This window comes from Piliocolobus tephrosceles, chromosome 2 (genome assembly GCF_002776525.5).
Source record: "Piliocolobus tephrosceles isolate RC106 chromosome 2, ASM277652v3, whole genome shotgun sequence".
NCBI classification, from domain to species: Eukaryota; Metazoa; Chordata; class Mammalia; order Primates; family Cercopithecidae; genus Piliocolobus; species Piliocolobus tephrosceles.
Window position 1 is genome coordinate 70140327 of NC_045435.1, and position 18568 is coordinate 70158894.

The window sequence follows — 18568 nt, forward strand, 5'->3', positions numbered from 1 at the left end:
GATCAGCCCAAAGACATGAAAGAAGCCCAAAGACCCTGAAGTTCTACTCTGCAAATTACCTAAGAAGACGTCACCCAAAAGGGCACAGAGATGTGCCAGTAGAGAAACCAAGTAGTACCAAAAGAATATCCAATAATGTGGGATTTCTTTCTGGACATAAAGGTGGCCTTCCCTAAGTCATGGGAAAAAGTTCACAAGTAATGCAGGAAAGCAAAAAGGCCAATCGTCAAAATTCTTCTTACTTCTTGTTTCAGGATTTTTATAAAATTCAGTAAGTACAGCCAGGCATGATGGTACGTACCTGTAACCGCAGCTAACTGGGAGGCTGAGGCAGGAGGATCGCTTGAGCCCAGGAGTCTGAGATTACAGTGAGCTATGATTGTGCCCATGAACAGCCACTATGCTTGCCTGGGCAATACAGGGAGACCTCGTCTCTAATAATAATTTGGTAAGTAAACATTTTGTCTGCCTCTTCGTTTTCTCAAAATACAGAGAGAATAGAATCCTGGTGAAAATCTCTCATGTGACTAGATTATTTAAAAACATGCTGCACTTCACTCTCATTTTCTCTCTAATCTTAGGAGAGGAATTCAGAGAAACACTATCTACTGCTAATTTTAATCAATAATTACTCTTTTAATCCAGTTGGCTACTTTACATGTATTGATTCTCTAACTTTTCTTTCATCACAATTCTTAACTTCTGAGGAAAAAAATGACCAGATTCAATCTACTTGTCTGGTAAAACATGACTCAAGGATTACTAATCGCTTCTATCGATTTCAAACTTCTATTTAACTCAAATGAGACTGAAAAAAAAAAAAAAAAAGCTAACAGAGAACCTGAAGAATACCTATATATTTAGCCACACAACCACATATTTCAGATTTAAACAAAAACCTTAATGCCTATATCAGTATTGTTTTGTATGTAAATAAGTAAAAAATATATAAGCCAGTAACAACCTAATTATAAAGAACTCTATCAAACTCTTATTCTTTAGCCTGAAAATTTTATTTTGTTATAATCATTTATCAGAAAGTTATCGGGCAAGTGATTTGTTTCATAATTTATGATAGCTTATACTGAAAAATTCTAACTAGAAAAAATCCAAAGAAATAGGACATAACCCAGATAACCAGCAAATCTTGCTAGAGCATCACAATGTATTGAGACCTCAATATCTTATAGATAAAATACATGTCTCTACCTTAAGTTAATAAATGTATGAAGTGTTGGCAGGCTGTAGTAAGGAAGTGCCTAATTAGTGCTCTGCAATTACTCTGAGAAGTGATAGGTCAGAATTACATGCCATAAAACTTTTTTTCTCAAAAGGAGGAGGGCACACCATAAAAACAGCATCACCGCTGTCCCTCTAGGACAAAACCGAATCATCTGCGTAATTTAACTAAGCAAAATCAACACAGGTCACGGGCCTAAATGACAGCTAAGAAGAACCAGCCATAATATTAACATGGCTTCTCAAGGGAAACATTTCCCTGACAGTCTCGGTTTCCTCCACAATGAAGTGGCCACCCATGACCTGAATCACCATCTTCCTCACTACAGAACTGCCACTTCTGCTTTCCGACATACTTGTCGCCTTCCCCACTTCCCATTCATTCTCCCTGCAGTGCTCGCTGCCTCTCTGTACTAATCACTTTCATAAAATCCAAATTTCATCTTGCCACTCTCCAGCCTATAAATCTTCCAAACTTTCCAACAGCCCCGAGGATGAAGAAAACCCTAGCACAGCCTTTGAGGCTCTGGAAATTCTGGAGCCCCTCCAGCTCCCAAAACTTGCACTATGTGCCCTTTGCTCAGTCCTTTCTTTCCACCTGGATCTTTTCCTCTACATCATCTGATCTTCCTCATTTCAAGGACTTTGAACAGATGCCCCCTAATCTTCAGTTCAGGTTTAGATCCTCTTGCCAAGCACTGAACACAATTTTAATTACATAGTTTTGCCTCTGACCATTTGTTCAGTACCAGTCCAATTAGACCATAAGATCTTTATCTGTTTTGCTTACTAATATGTTCCCAGCACCAGCACATATTAATGGGAGGCACTCAATGGCTCTAATAAAGGGTTACTATCTATATTTTAGAAGGCACTAAAAAGGTACACTGAACTTTTTCAAAAATAGCAAAAGACAGGACCAGGCAATTCCCAAAAGAAAAATATAAATGACTAACAAAAATATGAAAATATGATTCTCCATCATTAATTATCAAATAAAAACAAAATGTTTTCCCAAATAGAAAAAATTTAAAATATGAAGAATGGGTATGGGCACTGTTAATGAAAACATTACCATAATCTACTGGAGGACAATTTGGCAAAATGAATATTTTAAATTATCAAACCCTTTGACCCAGTTATTTTATTTCTAAGCATTTCTTCCACAGAAATAAATGCACAAATATACAAGAATGTCTACTACAGCATTTCTGTAATAATAAAAAAATTGAAAACAGCCTCAAAGTCCATCCACTGGGGTCTTGTTAAGTAAATTAAGTTATACACAAATAATGAATTGCTACATAGCCTTTAAAACAACAAGGTAGGCTGGGTGCAGTGGCTCATGTCTGCAGTCCTAGCTGCTGGGAGCCTGAGATGGGATGCTCACTGGGGCCCAGGAGTGTGAGGGTGCAATAAGCTATGATCACACCACTGCCCAGCACTCCAGCTTGCGCAACAGAGCAAGATCCTGTCTCTAATTACAAAAAAAAAAAAGGTCAATCCATACTTATTGGTACAGAAACATACACTATATTCTTAAATTAATCAAATTAACTATAAAACAAAATATGCTATATAATCCCATCTTGAAAAAAGTGTAACTATTTGTATATGCATAATTAGAAATCTGGAAGCATAAACAGTAAATTGCTAGAAGTTATTGCCTCTGTGGAAAGAGATTCAGGATGAGAATTATTATTACTATCTTGTTAATCTTTTATTTGCTCAAGTTTTGTAATGAATATTACAAATACATAAAAGTTAAGCCATTCAAAATTAATGCTTCCCCTGGAAAAAAAAAAATCTCTAGTTTACTGGTTGTACTTGATATATAAAAGCCACTCAGCAAATGGTAACTAAGAACCTCAACCCACTGACCCTAGGCTGCCTCCTCTGCAGCTTCACCCTCTATAGACCTTGGAGTTTTCAACCAATCTGACTCCTCGAACATCTCAAACATGTCCTGAAACAACCTCTTTGAGATGGAGTCTCGCTCTGTCACCCAGTCTGGAGTGCAGTGGCATGATCTCGGCTCAGTGCAACCTCTGCCTCCCAGGTTCAAGCGATTCTCCTCACTCGGCCTCTGGAGTAGCTGAGACTACAGGTACACACCACCATGATTGGCTAATTTTTATATTTTTAGTAGAAGCAGAGTTTCACGCTGTTGGCCAGGCTGGTCTTGAACTCCTGACCTCAGGTGATCCACCTGCCTTGGCCTCCCAAAGTGCTGGGATTATAGGCATGAGCCACTGCACCCAGTTGTTTCCTTAAAAATTCTCATTCCTGTGCTTTTGCTTAGGTTTTTCTCTCAGTCTAAAATTCTTTTTTTTTTTTTTTTTTTTTTTTTTTTTGAGACAGAGTTTCATGCTTGTTGCCCAGGCTGGAATGCAATGGCACGATCTTGGCTCACCGCAACCTCCACCTCCCAGGTTCAACCGATTCTCCCGCCTCAGCCTCCTGAGCAGCTGGGATTACAGGCATAAGCCACCACGCCTGGCTAATTTTTTGTATTTTTAGTAGAGATGCGGTTTCTCCATGTTGGTCAGGCCAGTCTCAAACTCCCAACCTCAGGTGATCCGCCCGCCTTGGCCTCCCAAAGTGCTGGGATTACAGGCATAAGCCACCGCGCCCGGCCTAAAATTCCCTTCTAATCCTTGTCTCTTGCCTGTTGCAGCCAGCAGACCACCATCGCCTCCACCTCAATACATACACACATGCACACACATGCCCCTGACAAAATCCTCTTGGTTCTTAAGCTGCAACCCAAAGCCACATTCCTCATAAAGCCTTTCCCAATTTTCCAGTCAGAATTAAATGCTATGTCCTTGACTCTAGCATATAACGTTGTTTATATTTCGCTTTTGGTACTAACCATGATGTCTGACATGAAGATCCTTCAGAGTAGAAACCAAATCAGTCACCTCTGTCTTCCTAAATATCTAACCCAGTGTCTCTTATGTAGCAGGGTTACTAAAATAGAAATGTGGGATGATGAGATAAACTTTATAAAAAGATGAAATGTTCAGAAGAAATCTTGCAGTCAAGCACTGCTCGGTGGTCCCTGTTCTGGTCTGCCACAGTACCTGTGACAACCAAAAGCCAGGGTTAGCTATCTGCTGCTATTCTTCCCAGCATTCCCCAGCCACCCTGACCACTTTGTAGAATATTCAGGAAGACTTCTCCAGAAATCTCTGCTTACTATTACCGCCTAATGGAAAGAACTGTGTATGTTCAGTTTTGTTTTGTTTTGTTTTAGTGAGAGTATTCTCAAGAATACGATAATAATGGTTCCAGAATCTGACTTGATTATTCTTCCATTTCTCCAGGAATTATTTCAAATTAAGTATTGCCTAAGAACAAAGCTTTGGCATCAACTAGATCTAGCTTCAATTTCAACTTGGTCTTTGTATTAGTCTGTTCTCACGCAGCTATGAAGAAATACCCGAGACTGGGTCATGTATAAAGAAAAGAGGTTTAGTTGACTCACAGCTCCGCATTGCTGGGGAGACCTCAGAAAACTTACAATCATGCCAGAAGGCAAAGGAGAAGCAGGCACCTTCTTCACAGGGCAGCAGGACACAGTGACTGAAAGAGGGGAAATGCCAGACACTTACAAAACCATCAGATCTCATGAGACTCACTCAACATCATGGGGGAAATCGTCCCATGATCCAATTACCTCCACCTTTGGTCTCGTCCTTGACACATGGGGATTATGGGGAATACAATTCAAGATGAAATTTTGGGTGGGGACACAGCCAAACCATATCAGTCTTCTTAGCAGAGCTATTTAACTTCTCCAAGCCTGTGTTTCTTGATACATGAAACAGGGAAAAGAGTACCTACACTTCACAGAGTTTTTGAGAATTAAATAAATGAGAACTAAACACAATTAGATGAACCTGTTATATGGTTAGCAAAATGCCTGGCCCTTAATCAAGCATCAATAAACAGGAACTATTATTTTTAGAATTATGTTACTATAAACATCCTTCAAAGCTTGCTGTTACCAATACTGACATGCAAATACTAAAAACCATGCAAAAGCCTAAAGAGTACTTTACCAAAGACTGAAGATGACATTCCTATATTCAACTCAATTGACAAATTCATATATTAAAATCTGTAAATCCAAACTTTTCACTAGCAATAATGAATTAAAAGCTCTTTTCAAATTCTGCTCTCTGGACAAGAATCCCCAGTGAACTGACTCAACAAAAACCAAATCATGCAATGCATGACAGGAACATTCAGCATCGACTTCAAAATCTTAAGAGAAATACTGGTGTTCAAATTGTTATGATTCTTGTATTCAAACTTATATGTTAATTTTTTAAGTAGACTATAAAATTGTACCTATATGACCTCAGCTATGAAAAAGTTGTATACACACTTTTAAAGTGCTCAGTAAACAGTTAAGTTTTACCACCAAGTGGAATTACATAATTAAGTTTTGTATAGCATCTGCCTCCTACTAGACTCTAAATCCATGAAGGTGGGGGACCATATATTGAGGAATTCAACTCCAAATAACAGAGCAAAGGCCAACAAATGTATCTGGTTAGGCGTGTGAAAGCTGACTTGTGGGGGGTGAGATAATTGTGGGTGAAACTTTTATCTTTCCTTTATTTGGAATTTAATTAATGTTACTCAAATTTTGTCTGCATTACAAAAGATTTAATATTTAAAGCAACTTTCAACATGTAGTAGTAGGGTTTGGAAGTGGTAACAAAAGCACATTAACAAGTCACTTACAGCTAAGTTATCAAATACTAAAACTTTCCAAGTACGCCTTTCTTAAACAGGAAGAAAAATGAGGAAAAAAAGGTAGCCCCATCTCTGGGTACCAGAGATGCACAAAAAAATGCCTCCATCACAGCGGTGGTTCTCAACTGTGGTCCTTGCATGACTGGTGGTCTCCAAGCAGTGCTTTGCATGCTCCACGGGCTGAGCAAAATTTGGAATATACTTGTGTTTAGATAATTTCCTGCTCATCACAAAAGCAAGCAAAAAGGGAAGACTTGCTCACTCTGACATAAATGCCAAAAAGAAACAAGTCACACAAGTCCTCAGAAAGAGAAGCGTAATTCTCAATTTCTTATAAATTTGGAGATAATCTTTACTTCAAAGATGCCCTTTACTCCAAATTGAAACTAGGAGGCCACTATCCAGAAAAGATATGAGGCAAAACAAGAACAACAAAAAAACAGAAAACCTCTTTTAATAGTATACCCAATACTTCATTCATATTACCTTTCTTCACTCCACCCAAGAACCCCTCCCATCATAACCCATATTGTTCTCCTTAAGTCTCCTACTGCCTGCCAGTGGTTCTCAGCAGAAGTGTAGGTCCAGTGAGAAGACACCCAAGTATTATGAAAAAGCTCCCCAGACGACAGCCAAAAATCACCTCACTAAAAACAGGAAAAGGAAAAAAAAAAAAAAAACTACAAGCAGTCCTCACTTTGCATGGTACTTACATACATTAATTTCAGTTACCATGATTTACTTAAATAACATGAATCTCCCAACAACCCAGGGCAAATTTCAGTTACCACAGCATATTAACTATGAGTAACTGGATAAAGTGTAAACGTTACCACTTGTTCAGTCTACAAATCACAATGCAATTAACAGAAGTCACTGCATATTACTCAGTTCATGCACAGACAGCAAAGTAAATAGTTGTGTTACCTCATCTCCCAGTAATAAATGCACAGGATCTTTTATAAAAATAGAAAATTGATGAACAAAGATGAAAATGCAAAAACAAAATGCAAAGTGGTAACACAAAGTTAAATGAAAATCAAACATAAATGGTGTTACAGAAGACACAGCTGGCCATGGAAATACTCACACTGCTGTCATTAATCTAGATAAGTAACTAGAAAAAATAAGTGAGAGCAAACTTAACATAAATGAGGAAAGTAGGTGCAATGAAAAGGATAAAAATGTCCCAGAGTAAGTTATGCCAGCAAGTCTTCACAATAAAGAAACTCACAACATGGAAAGCACAAAAAATAAAATGTTAGAAGTTGATCCAAACTGAGAAAGCAGTATGACAACTTTCCAAGGCATAAAAAGATGCTTCATCTGTAATACATAATGAGAACACAAGCAAATGTTCAAACTACTGTTGATAAGGTTTTGTTTAAAAAATTAAGTTATTAATGTTTCTAATGTTTTTAATTACAGTGTACTAAATAAACATCAGCTTTGCAACTTTTCCCCTATATATTTACAACCAAAGCGTTTTTAATGTTTTGACAAAAATTCTTAGGGTCAGCCAGGTGTGGTGGCTCATACCTGTGAAACCTCTCTCTACAAAAAAAAAAGTTCTAAAACTTATAAGAACAACATGGGCTGAGCTCAGTGGCTCATGCCTGTAATCCTAGCACTTTCAAGCCGAGCCAGGAGGATTGCTTGAGGCCAGCAGTTCAAGACCAGCTCTGGTAACATGGCAAGACCCTGTCTCTACAAAAAAAGAAACTTTTTAATTAAAAAAATTAGCCAGGCGTGGTTGGTGCATGTCTCTAGTCCCAGCTACTCAGGAGGCTGAGGTGGGAGGATCACTTTAGCTGAGACAGCGCCACTGCACTCCAGCCTGGGCAACAGGGCAAGACCTTGTCTCAAAAAAATAAAAAGAACACATATGAAATGGTTTGGCTCTGGGTCCCCACCCAAATCTCATCTTGAATTGTAGCTCCTATAATTCCCACATGTTGTGGGAGGGACCTGGTGGGAGGTAACTGAATCATGGTGGCAGGTCTTTCCCATTCTGTTCTGGTGATAGTGAATAAGTCTCACAAGAACTGATGATCTCATAAAGGGGAGTTCCCCTGCACACGCTCTCATCCGAAGCCATGTAAGACATGACTTTGCTCTTCCCTTGCCTTCTACCATGATTGTGAGGCCCCTCCACCCGCCATGTGGAACTGAAGTCCATTAAACCTCTTCCCTTTATAAATTACCCAGTCTTGGGTATGTCTTTACCAGCAGTGTAAGAACAGACTAATACAGTAAACTGGTACCCAGACTAGGATGCTACTATAAAGATACCTGAAAATGCGGGAGCGACTTTGGAATGGGTAACAGGCAGGGTCTGGGACAGTTTGGAGGGCTCAGAAGACAGGAAGGTGTGGGAAAGTTTGGAACTTCCTAGAAAATTGAATGGCTTTGACCAAAATGCTGATAGTGATATGGACAATAAAATCCAGGCTAAGGTGGGCTCAGATGGAGATGAGGAACTTGTTGGTAACTGCAGTAAAGGTCACTCTTGCTATGCAAAGAGACTGGGAGCATTTTGCCCCGCCCTAGAGATCTGTGAAACTTTGAACTTGAGAGAGATGATTTAGGGTATCTGACAGAAGAAATTCCTAAGTGGCAAAGCATCCTAGAGGTGACAGAGCATAAAAGTTTGGAAAATTTGCAGCCTGATGAAGTGGTAAAAAAGAAAAACCCGGCCGGGCGCAGTGGCTCAAGCCTGTAATCCCAGCACTTAGGGAGGCCGAGACAGGCGGATCACGAGGTCAGGAGATCAAGACCATCCTGGCTAACACGGTGAAACCCCATCTCTACTAAAAATACAAAAAAACTAGCCGGGCCAGGTGGCGGCGCCTGTAGTCTCAGCTACTTGGGAGGCTGAGGCAGGAGAATGGCAGAAACCCGGAAGGTGGAGCTTGCAGTGAGCTGAGATCCGGCCACTGCACTCCAGCCCGGGAGGCAGAGCAAGACTCCGTCTCAAAAAAAAAAAAAAAAACAACTATTTTCTGGAGAAAAATTCAAGCTAGCTGCAGAAATTTGCATAAATAACCAGGAGCCAAATGTTAATTGACAAAACAATGGGGAAAACGTCTTCAGGCAAGTCAGAGACCTTCATGGCAGCCCCTCCCATCACAGGCTGGGAGGCCTAGGAGGGGAAAAAATGGTTTCCTGGGCTGGGTCCAGGGCCCTCCTGCTGTGTGCAGCCTCAAGACTTGGTGCCCTGTGTCCCAGCCATGGCTAGAAGGGGCCAAGGTAGAGCTCAGGTCATGGCTTCAAAGGATGCAAGCCCCAAGCCTTGGCAGCTTCCACATGGTATTGGTCCTGTGGGTGTGCAGAAGACAAGAACTGAAGTTTGGGAATCTCTGCCTAGATTTCAGATGATGTATGAAAACGTCAGGATGTCCACGCAGAGGTGTGCTGCAGGCGGGGCTCTCCTGGAGAACCTCTACTGGGACGGTGCAAAAGGGAAATGTGGCTGCCCCAATAGGGGAGTCCCCACCAGGGCATCACCTAGTGGAGCTGTGAGAAGAGGGCCACTGTCCTCCAGACCTCAGAATGGTAGATCCACTGACAGCTTGCACCCTGTGCCTGGAAAAGCCACAGACACTGAATGCCAGCCCATGAAAGCACCCAGGAGGGGAGCTGTACCCTGCAAAGCCACAGGGGCAGAGCTGCCCAAAACCATGGGAACCCACCTCTTATACCAGCATGACCTGGACGTAAGACATGGAGTCAAAGGAGATCATTTCAGAGCTTTAAGATTTGACTGCCCTGTTGGATTTCAGACTTGCATGGGGCCTACAGCCCCATCTTCTGGGCAATCTCTCCCATTTGCAATGGGTGTATTTATTCAATACCTGTAACCCCACTGTATCTAGAAAGTAATAAACTTGCTTTTGATTTTACAGGCTCATAGCAGAAGGGACTTGCCTTGTCGCAGATGAGACTTTGGACTATGGACTTCTGAGTTAATGCTAAAATGAGTTAAGACTTTGGGGACTGTTGAGAAGGCATGATTGGTTTTGAAATGTGATGACATGAGATTTGGGAGAGACCAGGGGTGGAATGATATGGTTTGGCTCTGTGTCTCCACCCAAATCTCATCTTGAATTGTAACTCTATAATTCCCATGTGTTGTGGGAGGGACCCTGGTGGGAGGTAACTGAATCACGGGGGTGGGTCTTTCCCATGCTATTCTGGTGACAGTGAATAAGTCCCACAAGATCTCATTGTTTTATAAAAGGGAGTTCCCCTGCACATGTTCTCCTGTCTGCCACCAGGTAAGATGTGACTTTGCTCTTCCTTTGCCTTCCACACGATTATGAGGCCTCCTCAGCCATGTGGAACTGTGAGTCAATTAAGACTCTTTCCTTTATAAATTACCCAGTCTTGGGTATGTCTTTGTTAGCAGCACGAGAACAGACTTACACAATGTAATCCTACCACCAAAAATACTTAGTGTTATTTTGGGGTATTTCAATCTGGCTTTTTTCCCCCATGAATGGAATAGGTTTTAACATAGCTTTAATTTGGTACAAGCAAATGTACATACATGCAATGTTTTTCTCTTATCTCATAAGCATTTTCCATGTAATTATAGTACCTTCTCCTCACAAGCACTATTTTTTATGGCTGCAGACTAGTCCAAGAAAAGGGTTTCCCATTGTTTGCCTAATTCTTCCCCTCTGTCCCATGTTTTAGTAGCTTCTTACTGTCTTTACTGAGTTAAATGTTATTAATATAAATATCTTTAGGTTGCTAATACTTAGCTCCAGTTGCTTTCCTAAAAGTATACACTGATCAATGTACTCTTTGAGGATTCTGCTTCTGGAGAGCCCACACTGTGCTCCAAATGAAAACTAACATCCCAAAGGCTTTCCACTTACTCAGTCCTCTTCATGAAGCTTTAGGAAGGGAGCATTTCAATGTCTGCTACTTGCCAGGCTCTGCTGTGCATGTGTAATGTTATCTCATTTAATTCTTCAAATCCAAGTTTCAAGACTTCGGCGATCATCTCAGCTTTTCATTCATTCAAAGTAGTACTGAGTGCTTACGTAGTGCCAGGTACTGGTAACACAGTAGTAAGCAAAACCAAACTCCCTCAGGAGTGTTCACTCTGTCTCAAAGGCACTCCAAGACATTAAAAAGTAGCCACTCCATTTCTGTACTTCTCTGATAACAAAACATTTCAATAGCTTCCATTACACTTCAGATGAAATCCAAATTATTTTCCCTAGCCCACAAAGCCCCACTTCAGCTGGCTTTGCCTATCCCTCCCATACCATCCCCTGCCATGTTACCCTTACCCATTAGGCCTCACCACTTGAATATGCTAAGCTCTTTCCACTTGAGCCATTCCCCATGACTGAACCTCCCACTCTGATCATCAAAAATTCAAGCCCCTTCCCATCTTTTAGGTCTTAGCTGAAATGTCACCTCTTCATGGCTTTCCTTGGTCACTCCATCTAAGAGGTTCACCAATATTTCCCTTATCTGTCACATCTTCAGTTCATTTCTTTCCATAACACTTATTCACTGCAACTGTTTTATTGGCCTTTCTTCCCTACTTGAAATGGGGTTATCTGCCACTGTATCCACAAAGCCTACCACAGTACCCAGTGGGCAGAATACATGGAAACTCAACCATGCGGTGAATGAATAAATAAAATGTTTTTCCTTTACCTGGAATGATATCTAGTTTCTTGAAACTTCCACCTATTGATCCTAATTTTACCGTCTATAAATACATTGGGGAAAAAAGTATACTTTACTGCATGTGTATCATACTTTAAGTATATACTAAATCCATTATTTTGTTAACTGCAGCACTCACCTGTGTTTTAGCAATTGCAACCTTTGCTGACTTGAGAGTATCAAGAAGTAGATAAGGGCACGACTCCCAAGTGACATCACCTGGGTTGGAATATGAGCTCCAATACTTATACACACGAAATGGATCTCACTTGTGTGATTTTGAACTAGTTATCTAACCTCTTGGTATCCCAGTTTCCTCATTTGGAAAATTAGGATAAGACTTAAATTATTGTGAGAATTAAACGGGATAATGTATGTAAAGCGCTTACCCCAGTTCCTGGTACAAGAATGTTAGCTGACAAACTACTACTGCTGTCTCACCAGCTAGACAGGAAAGCTCCTTAAAAGCGGTAACATTGGGCCGGGCGCGGTGGCTCAAGCCTGTAATCCCAGCACTTTGGGAGGCCGAGACGGGCGGATCACGAGGTCAGAAGATCGAGACCATCCTGGCTAACACGGTGAAACCCCGTCTCTACTAAAAAATACAAAAAACTAGCCGGGCGAGGTGGCGGGCGCCTGTAGTCCCAGCTACTCGGAAGGCTGGGGCAGGAGAATGGCGTAAACCCGGCAGGCGGAGCTTGTAGTGAGCTGAGATCCGGCCACTGCACTCCAGCCTGGGCGGCAGAACAAGACTGCGTCTCAAAAAAAAAAAAAAAAAATCGGTAACACTGGCCGGACGCGGTGGCTCATGCCTGTAATCCCAGCACTTTGGGAGGCCAAGGCGGGCGGATCACGAGGTCAGGAGATTGAGACCAGCCTGGCTAACACGGTGAAACCCCATCTCCACTAAAAACACAAAAAATTAGCCGGGCTTGGTGGCGGGCGCCTGTAGTCCCAGCTACTCCAGAGGCTGAGGCAGGAGAATGGCCTGAACCCGGGAGGTGGAGCTTGCAGTGCGCCAAGACGGCGCCACTGCACCCCAGCCAGGGCGAAGAGTGAGACTCCGTTTCAAAAAAAAAAAAAGCGGTAACATTATTCTTTATATTTCTAAGACCTACCTTATACAAGTTTCAACAAATCTAGATTTAAAGCTATCATCCTACAAGTCTGGCTAAAACATCCCTACTTCCATATATTCCCCTAACACGCTGAACCTAGCCCACCTGTTATTTATCCCAACAGTCATTTTACTATTTTGTCTCTAACACCTGACCCTTAGAAGCAGCTATATCTTGTTCACCATGCTATCCTCAACACCTGCAACACCAAAATTTGATAATTCAGTGAATAAATCACTGTGGGCCTCCATTTTCCCTGTGAAAATCATTTTTAAAATTATTTATTGTCTGTCACTACCCATTCCACACAATGAAAACGTAGGCAGCCAAACTCTGTCTTGTTAACTGCTGTATCTAATATACCCTACTGGAGGCTCCAAAATATTTGGTAAAGGTGTATTTTTTGTTTTTTGTTTTTTTTTTTCTGTTAAGACATGTTGATGCTCGTAGTTTTCTGCTACGGAATTAAATACTAAGCCTGTCTATTGACTCCGCAGCGTTATTGATGAGCTAGCTATGTGTGCTCATCAATATTTCTCCAAAGCCTAGGCAGAAATAGCAAATTATGTATTGAATGAAAAGATGGACATGCTATTTTCTAAGACTTAAAAGAGACGCAGCAAAATAAGAAAGGCAGTATCTAATACTAGGGCTTTGAGAGACTTGAGTAAGGATTTTGTTGTTGTGTTACATTTCTTTAATTCCCAAAAGAGTAGTTAAGTGTATAATAGAAGCTTTTTTTCTTTTAAGTAAATGAGTGTGCAAAAGACAACCAGTCAAGTACCCCTTCCTTCCCCCACCTGTCTCTTACGACCTGGCAGTGCAGACACAGCCTTGATACCAGGCCCGCCAGTGGCCTGGGAGCCCCGCGCTCCTTCTCAGACCTGACTGCCAGTAACCCGAGGACAGTCCAGCGCGCAAAACCGGAAGACAGCCAATGCTGAGAACCCCCACCGGCTCCAATGCCGGACGCCGGCACTCTGAGCGACTCACCCCACTGCCCCGCACTCACCACCAGCGATGCCATGAACCCCGGCCGGTCCATGGTCGCTCAGACCTCATCAAGGCTACAACCCAAGCCGGAGCAGAGGCGGATCACATCCTCGCGCGGTGGGCGTCGCCATCTTTGAGGCGGGCCTACCGTGCACTTCCGGGATCACGTGACGTAGAACCACAACAACTGCACGTGCAACGCCCAAGACCCGGGCCAAGAGGAGGGCCAGAGAGGAGGGGCGGGGCCTCGGGGAGTCTGGACGAGCTAAGTCTCGGCAATTCTCTTACCTCTGTTTCCAGCAGCAGCGTTGTGTGCAGCTAGACGGAGGAACTCTCGCGAGCAAAAGATCCTCGGCTGGGATCCAGGAGAGAGCAGCCGTAGAATGAGGCCGGGGTGATTCTGAACTATGAACCCAAAAGAGGCGTGGCTATGGCGGATGGAGGAGTCGTGAGGGGCGTTACTAACCTCTGGAGGCGTGGTTCAGAATCCTAATCGGATATTTCATTTTGGTTTATCTCTTAGTTTTGTCAACAAATTTTATCTGAGTTTATATTAAATTAACTCATTATCAGAAGATTATTAAATAAAGATATAGAAAAATACTTAAAAAGTTTCCTGACCGGAGCTAAAAATTAGCATCCTCCATTTCTCTTTACAGGCAATTATTGTACTTAAAATTATTAGTTTATTCAGTTATTTACCTGCTCATGTTGTTCGCTGTTGTACTCATGTGTACACCTCAAAGCACACGTTATTAAGTACTTAATACAATTTCTTGGAGTGAACCTGTCTTTATTAAACAAATACCTTGTAAACGTCTGTGTATATTAAGGGCCAACTACATCTCAGACGTGGTGCTAAGTGATTGACAGACATTTTTTTCATTGAATCCTTTCAGCAACCCTATGATGTCAGCACGGCTACTGTCCTCATTTTACAGAGGCTCCTGATGCTCCAACAAGTAACCAACTCAGTGTGGCTACAGAGAACACAGCAGAGCAAACACTGAAAATATACTTAATGCCCTCATCATCTTTCCTCAAAACCCTTATAATATCTGAACAGGCTCCTTGCCTGGCCTTTCTTCAATCCCTATTCTATAACACTGCTAGAATTATTCTTATAATTATTCTTATTCTCTTCTAGATAAAATGATCTAGAAATGATTCGCAGAATAGCTTTAGGCGTTAGATGAAATTCAAATTCTGAGCTATCACCTGCTGGGTTTGGGCATAAGTTTTCCAAGATTAAGTTTTCTCACCTGTAAAGTGGCGATAATGATAGTAACTTTGTCATGCGGTACTATTAATAGATTAAATGAGATAATGCACTCAAGTTCTTAGCCTAGTTCCTGGCTCACAGAAAGTACTCTCTAAAGATGATGGTAATGTCATTTCCCTGCTTACAACGCACCTCTGCTGCCAATGGAGACAGTCCAGCTCCTTAGCATGGTATACACCTTTCAGCTGGTGTCTCCTTTCACTCTTCGCACTAGCCGGACTACACACAAACAGACTATACACTTTCAAGCCTCCTAATTTTGCCCATGTTGTTCTCTCTACCCAGAATACCTTTCCCTATGCTGCCTGTAGGCCCTCTCAAAACATGCTAGTTCACTTTGTCAAGGCCAGCAGACAAATCTCTGTTGCTGCTGTTTGTGTCTTTCAAAGTCTCATGTGTTTTGGTCAGGCCTACCCAGGATAATCTCCATTTTTATTAACTCAAAGTCAACTGATTAGAGACCTTAATTGTATCTGCAAAATCCTTTTTGCCATATATTATAATATTGTCATGGTGGTAATGTTCTATCGTACTCACAGGTCCTGCTCACATTCAATGGGGTAATTATGCAAAACACATTAGGGGCCAGGAATCTTGAGGGCAACCTTAGAATCTTGCCTACTTCACATTCCTATAAACCCTCACTGGCAGCCTCCTCAAAGGCCATCAAGGTTCTATCAATAAGCTTTCACTGACATTTCCCTCACAGTCTTCCCACCTTTCACATACCACCTGGTGCCAATGGCACTCCCACAGTTTAGGAATTACAGTACTACCCACCGCCAAGTACCAAAATCCATATTATTTGTCTATTTCTGCATAACAAATTACCCCCAAAATTTTGCAGACTAAAGCAATGATAAACTTACATTACCTCACACAGTTTTCATGTATCAAGAATCAAGGAGTCATTTAGCTGAGTGGTTCAGACTGAGAAATTCTCATGACACTACAGTCAAGATGGTGGCCAAGGCCATATCATAAGACTTGATTGAGACTGGAGGATCCAATTCCAAGATGGCTCACTCCCATAACTGGCAAATTAGTGCTAGCTATTGGCAGGTAGCCTTAATTCCTCATGGCATAGATCTCTCCACAGTGCTGCTTGAGTGTCTTCATGATATAGTAGCTGGTTTTTCCTAGAGTAAGTGGTCTGAAAGAGAACAAGACAGAAACTACAAAGTCTTTTATGACCTGTCCTCAGAAGTTACTCAGTTATCATTCCAGCAATAGTCTATTGGTTACACAGGTCATCCACATTTATCATGGGGCTAGACTACCCAAAAGTGTAAATACTGGAAGATGAGGATCACTGGGTGCCGTCTTGGAAACTGGTTACCACATCAGGGAAATGCCGGTGAACACCACAATAAGATATGAATACACACTCACTAGAGTGGTTAAAATTAAAAAGACCAAGTGTTGACAAGGATGAGGAGCAACTGGAAATCTCATACATTGCTGTTTGGAATTTAATATGGTACAACCTTTATAAAATCCAATGCCCCACTTAGGTATTTACCCAAGAGAACTCAACATTTATACAAATACTTTTACATTATATTTCAAAGCAGCTTTATCCATAATAGTCAAAAAATGAAAACAACCTGAATGTCTATCAACTTGTGGCATAAACATATTACGATACATCCTTATAATGGAACATCACTCAACAATAAAAGGACATGAATTACTGATACATGAAGCAACATGGATTAATCTGAAATCATGCGATGTAAAAAAAAAGACTACATATATTGTGATTCCACTTACGTGAAATTCTGGAAAAGACAAAATTATAGTGACAAAAAGTATATAAGTGGTTTCTCAGCGGTGGAGGTAAAAGCAAAGGATTGACTACAAAGTGGGCACAAAAGAATAGTTTGCGATGATGAAGATATTATCTGTTATTATTGTGGTAGTAGTTGCATGGGTGTAAAACACACTGACTTGCACAATTAGAATGGCTGTACTTAGTATATGTAACTATAAGGCTGGGCACTGTGGCTCACGCCTGTAATGTCAGCACTTTGGGAGGCCAAGGTGGGTGGATTACCTGAGGTCAGAAGTTTGAGACCAGCCTGGCCAACACGTTGAAACCCTGTCTCTACTAAAAATAGAAAAAATTAGCCTAGGGTGGTGGCGCGTGCCTGGAATCCCAACTACTCAGAAGGCTGAGGCAGGAGAATCTCTTGAACCCAGGAGGCGGAGGTTGCGGTGAGCTGAGATTGGGCCACTGCACTCCAGCCTGGGTGACAGAGAGAGACTCCATCTCAAAAAAAAAAAAAAAAAATAGTAAACTATAGGTCAATAAAGTTGATTAAAGTGTTACTATCTCATGGGATGATGAGGAATAAATAATACATGCACAGAAAGTTTTAGTCCAGTGCTTGGCATATAGAAAATACTGAGTTTATTCTGTATTTTCCTATTTAAGTTAGAGATTCTGAATATTATGAATGAGAGACTGATAAGTTATCAAGGTGCATAAGTATTTTGTGATACATACTACTACAGCTTCCTAAGTGAAAATAAATCTTATTTCTAGCTACTAATGTTCCTGGAAGTTTTTGATGTCATTCTTTCCCTAAGAGAAAATTTAACCTAGACTTAAAACTTTAATTTTCATTTAATACATCCTTTGAAGTAAAATTAAGGAAAAAAACCTATTTTCCTCTTCAATGCAATGATTGTGCTTAACTTTGCAAGAAAAAAACTGTGTTGATGTCGTTTTCTGGTAACCTGGAGGGAAATGTAATTTATCAGGTACCTTTCTAAATCAAGAAGAAGTACATATTCTCTCTTTTATGCAAGGTAAAGTCTTTACCAGGTATTTCATGATACCACTGGAACCCCTTTAGGAAATACAGATATTACAAACATGACCTAGGGCTTCCTTTTCATGAAATGCTAGCAGAAAAATTCATTACTACTTGTACATGCTTTTTAAATGGAGTATTTCAATGCATTATCATTATCACCACATTGCAGGCAGCATATGTTCTCAAATCTTTCATTTTAAAAGATGCAGGCAATGTGGTAAGCACTGATTTGCATTATACATGTGATATTATAATAATACTGTCTTTCTCACTTAAATCTATCACTGTAAGCCAAGTTTTCTTTTAAACAAGCTCTAAAATCATAATAGTATTTATAAAATTAGCAAGAAATCAAAGACATAGCTCAAAAAATAATTTAAGCCTAGCTCACAAAAAAAAAAAAAAAAAGGACATGATCTTCAACCAGGACTAGGCTTAAGTTCCAAGCCCCTGTTACTGTTTTGTTTGTTGTTGTTTGTTTGTCTGTTTGTTTTGAGACAGGTTCTTGTCCTGTTGCCCAGGCTGGAATACAGTGGTACCATCTTGGCTCACTGCAACCTCAACCTCCGGTTTCAAGCAATCTTCCTGCCTCAGCTCTGCAAGTAGTTGGGACTACAAAAGCATGCCACAGCACCCAGCTAATTTTTGTATTT

At 41.0% G+C, this 18568-nt stretch overlaps 1 protein-coding gene across 7 annotated transcripts in view; it reads right to left on the bottom strand.

The window, feature by feature from the left end:
- Positions 1 to 14227, bottom strand: part of SLC25A26 (solute carrier family 25 member 26) — a 167763-nt gene extending 153536 nt beyond the window's left edge. For 6 of the 7 annotated variants that reach the window (XR_004228844.1, XR_002728914.1, XM_023200311.1 and 3 more), the window contains exon 1: positions 13831 to 14177. Coding sequence is in view for 4 of the 7 variants with exons in the window: in XM_023200311.1 (XP_023056079.1) it covers positions 13831 to 13863 (33 nt within the window). In the remaining 3 variants the exon portion in view is untranslated. Of the gene's footprint in view, positions 1 to 13830 lie in introns of all 7 variants that reach the window. The other variant, XM_023200326.1, reaches the window with a different exon arrangement.
- Positions 14228 to 18568: the final 4341 nt, after the last annotated feature.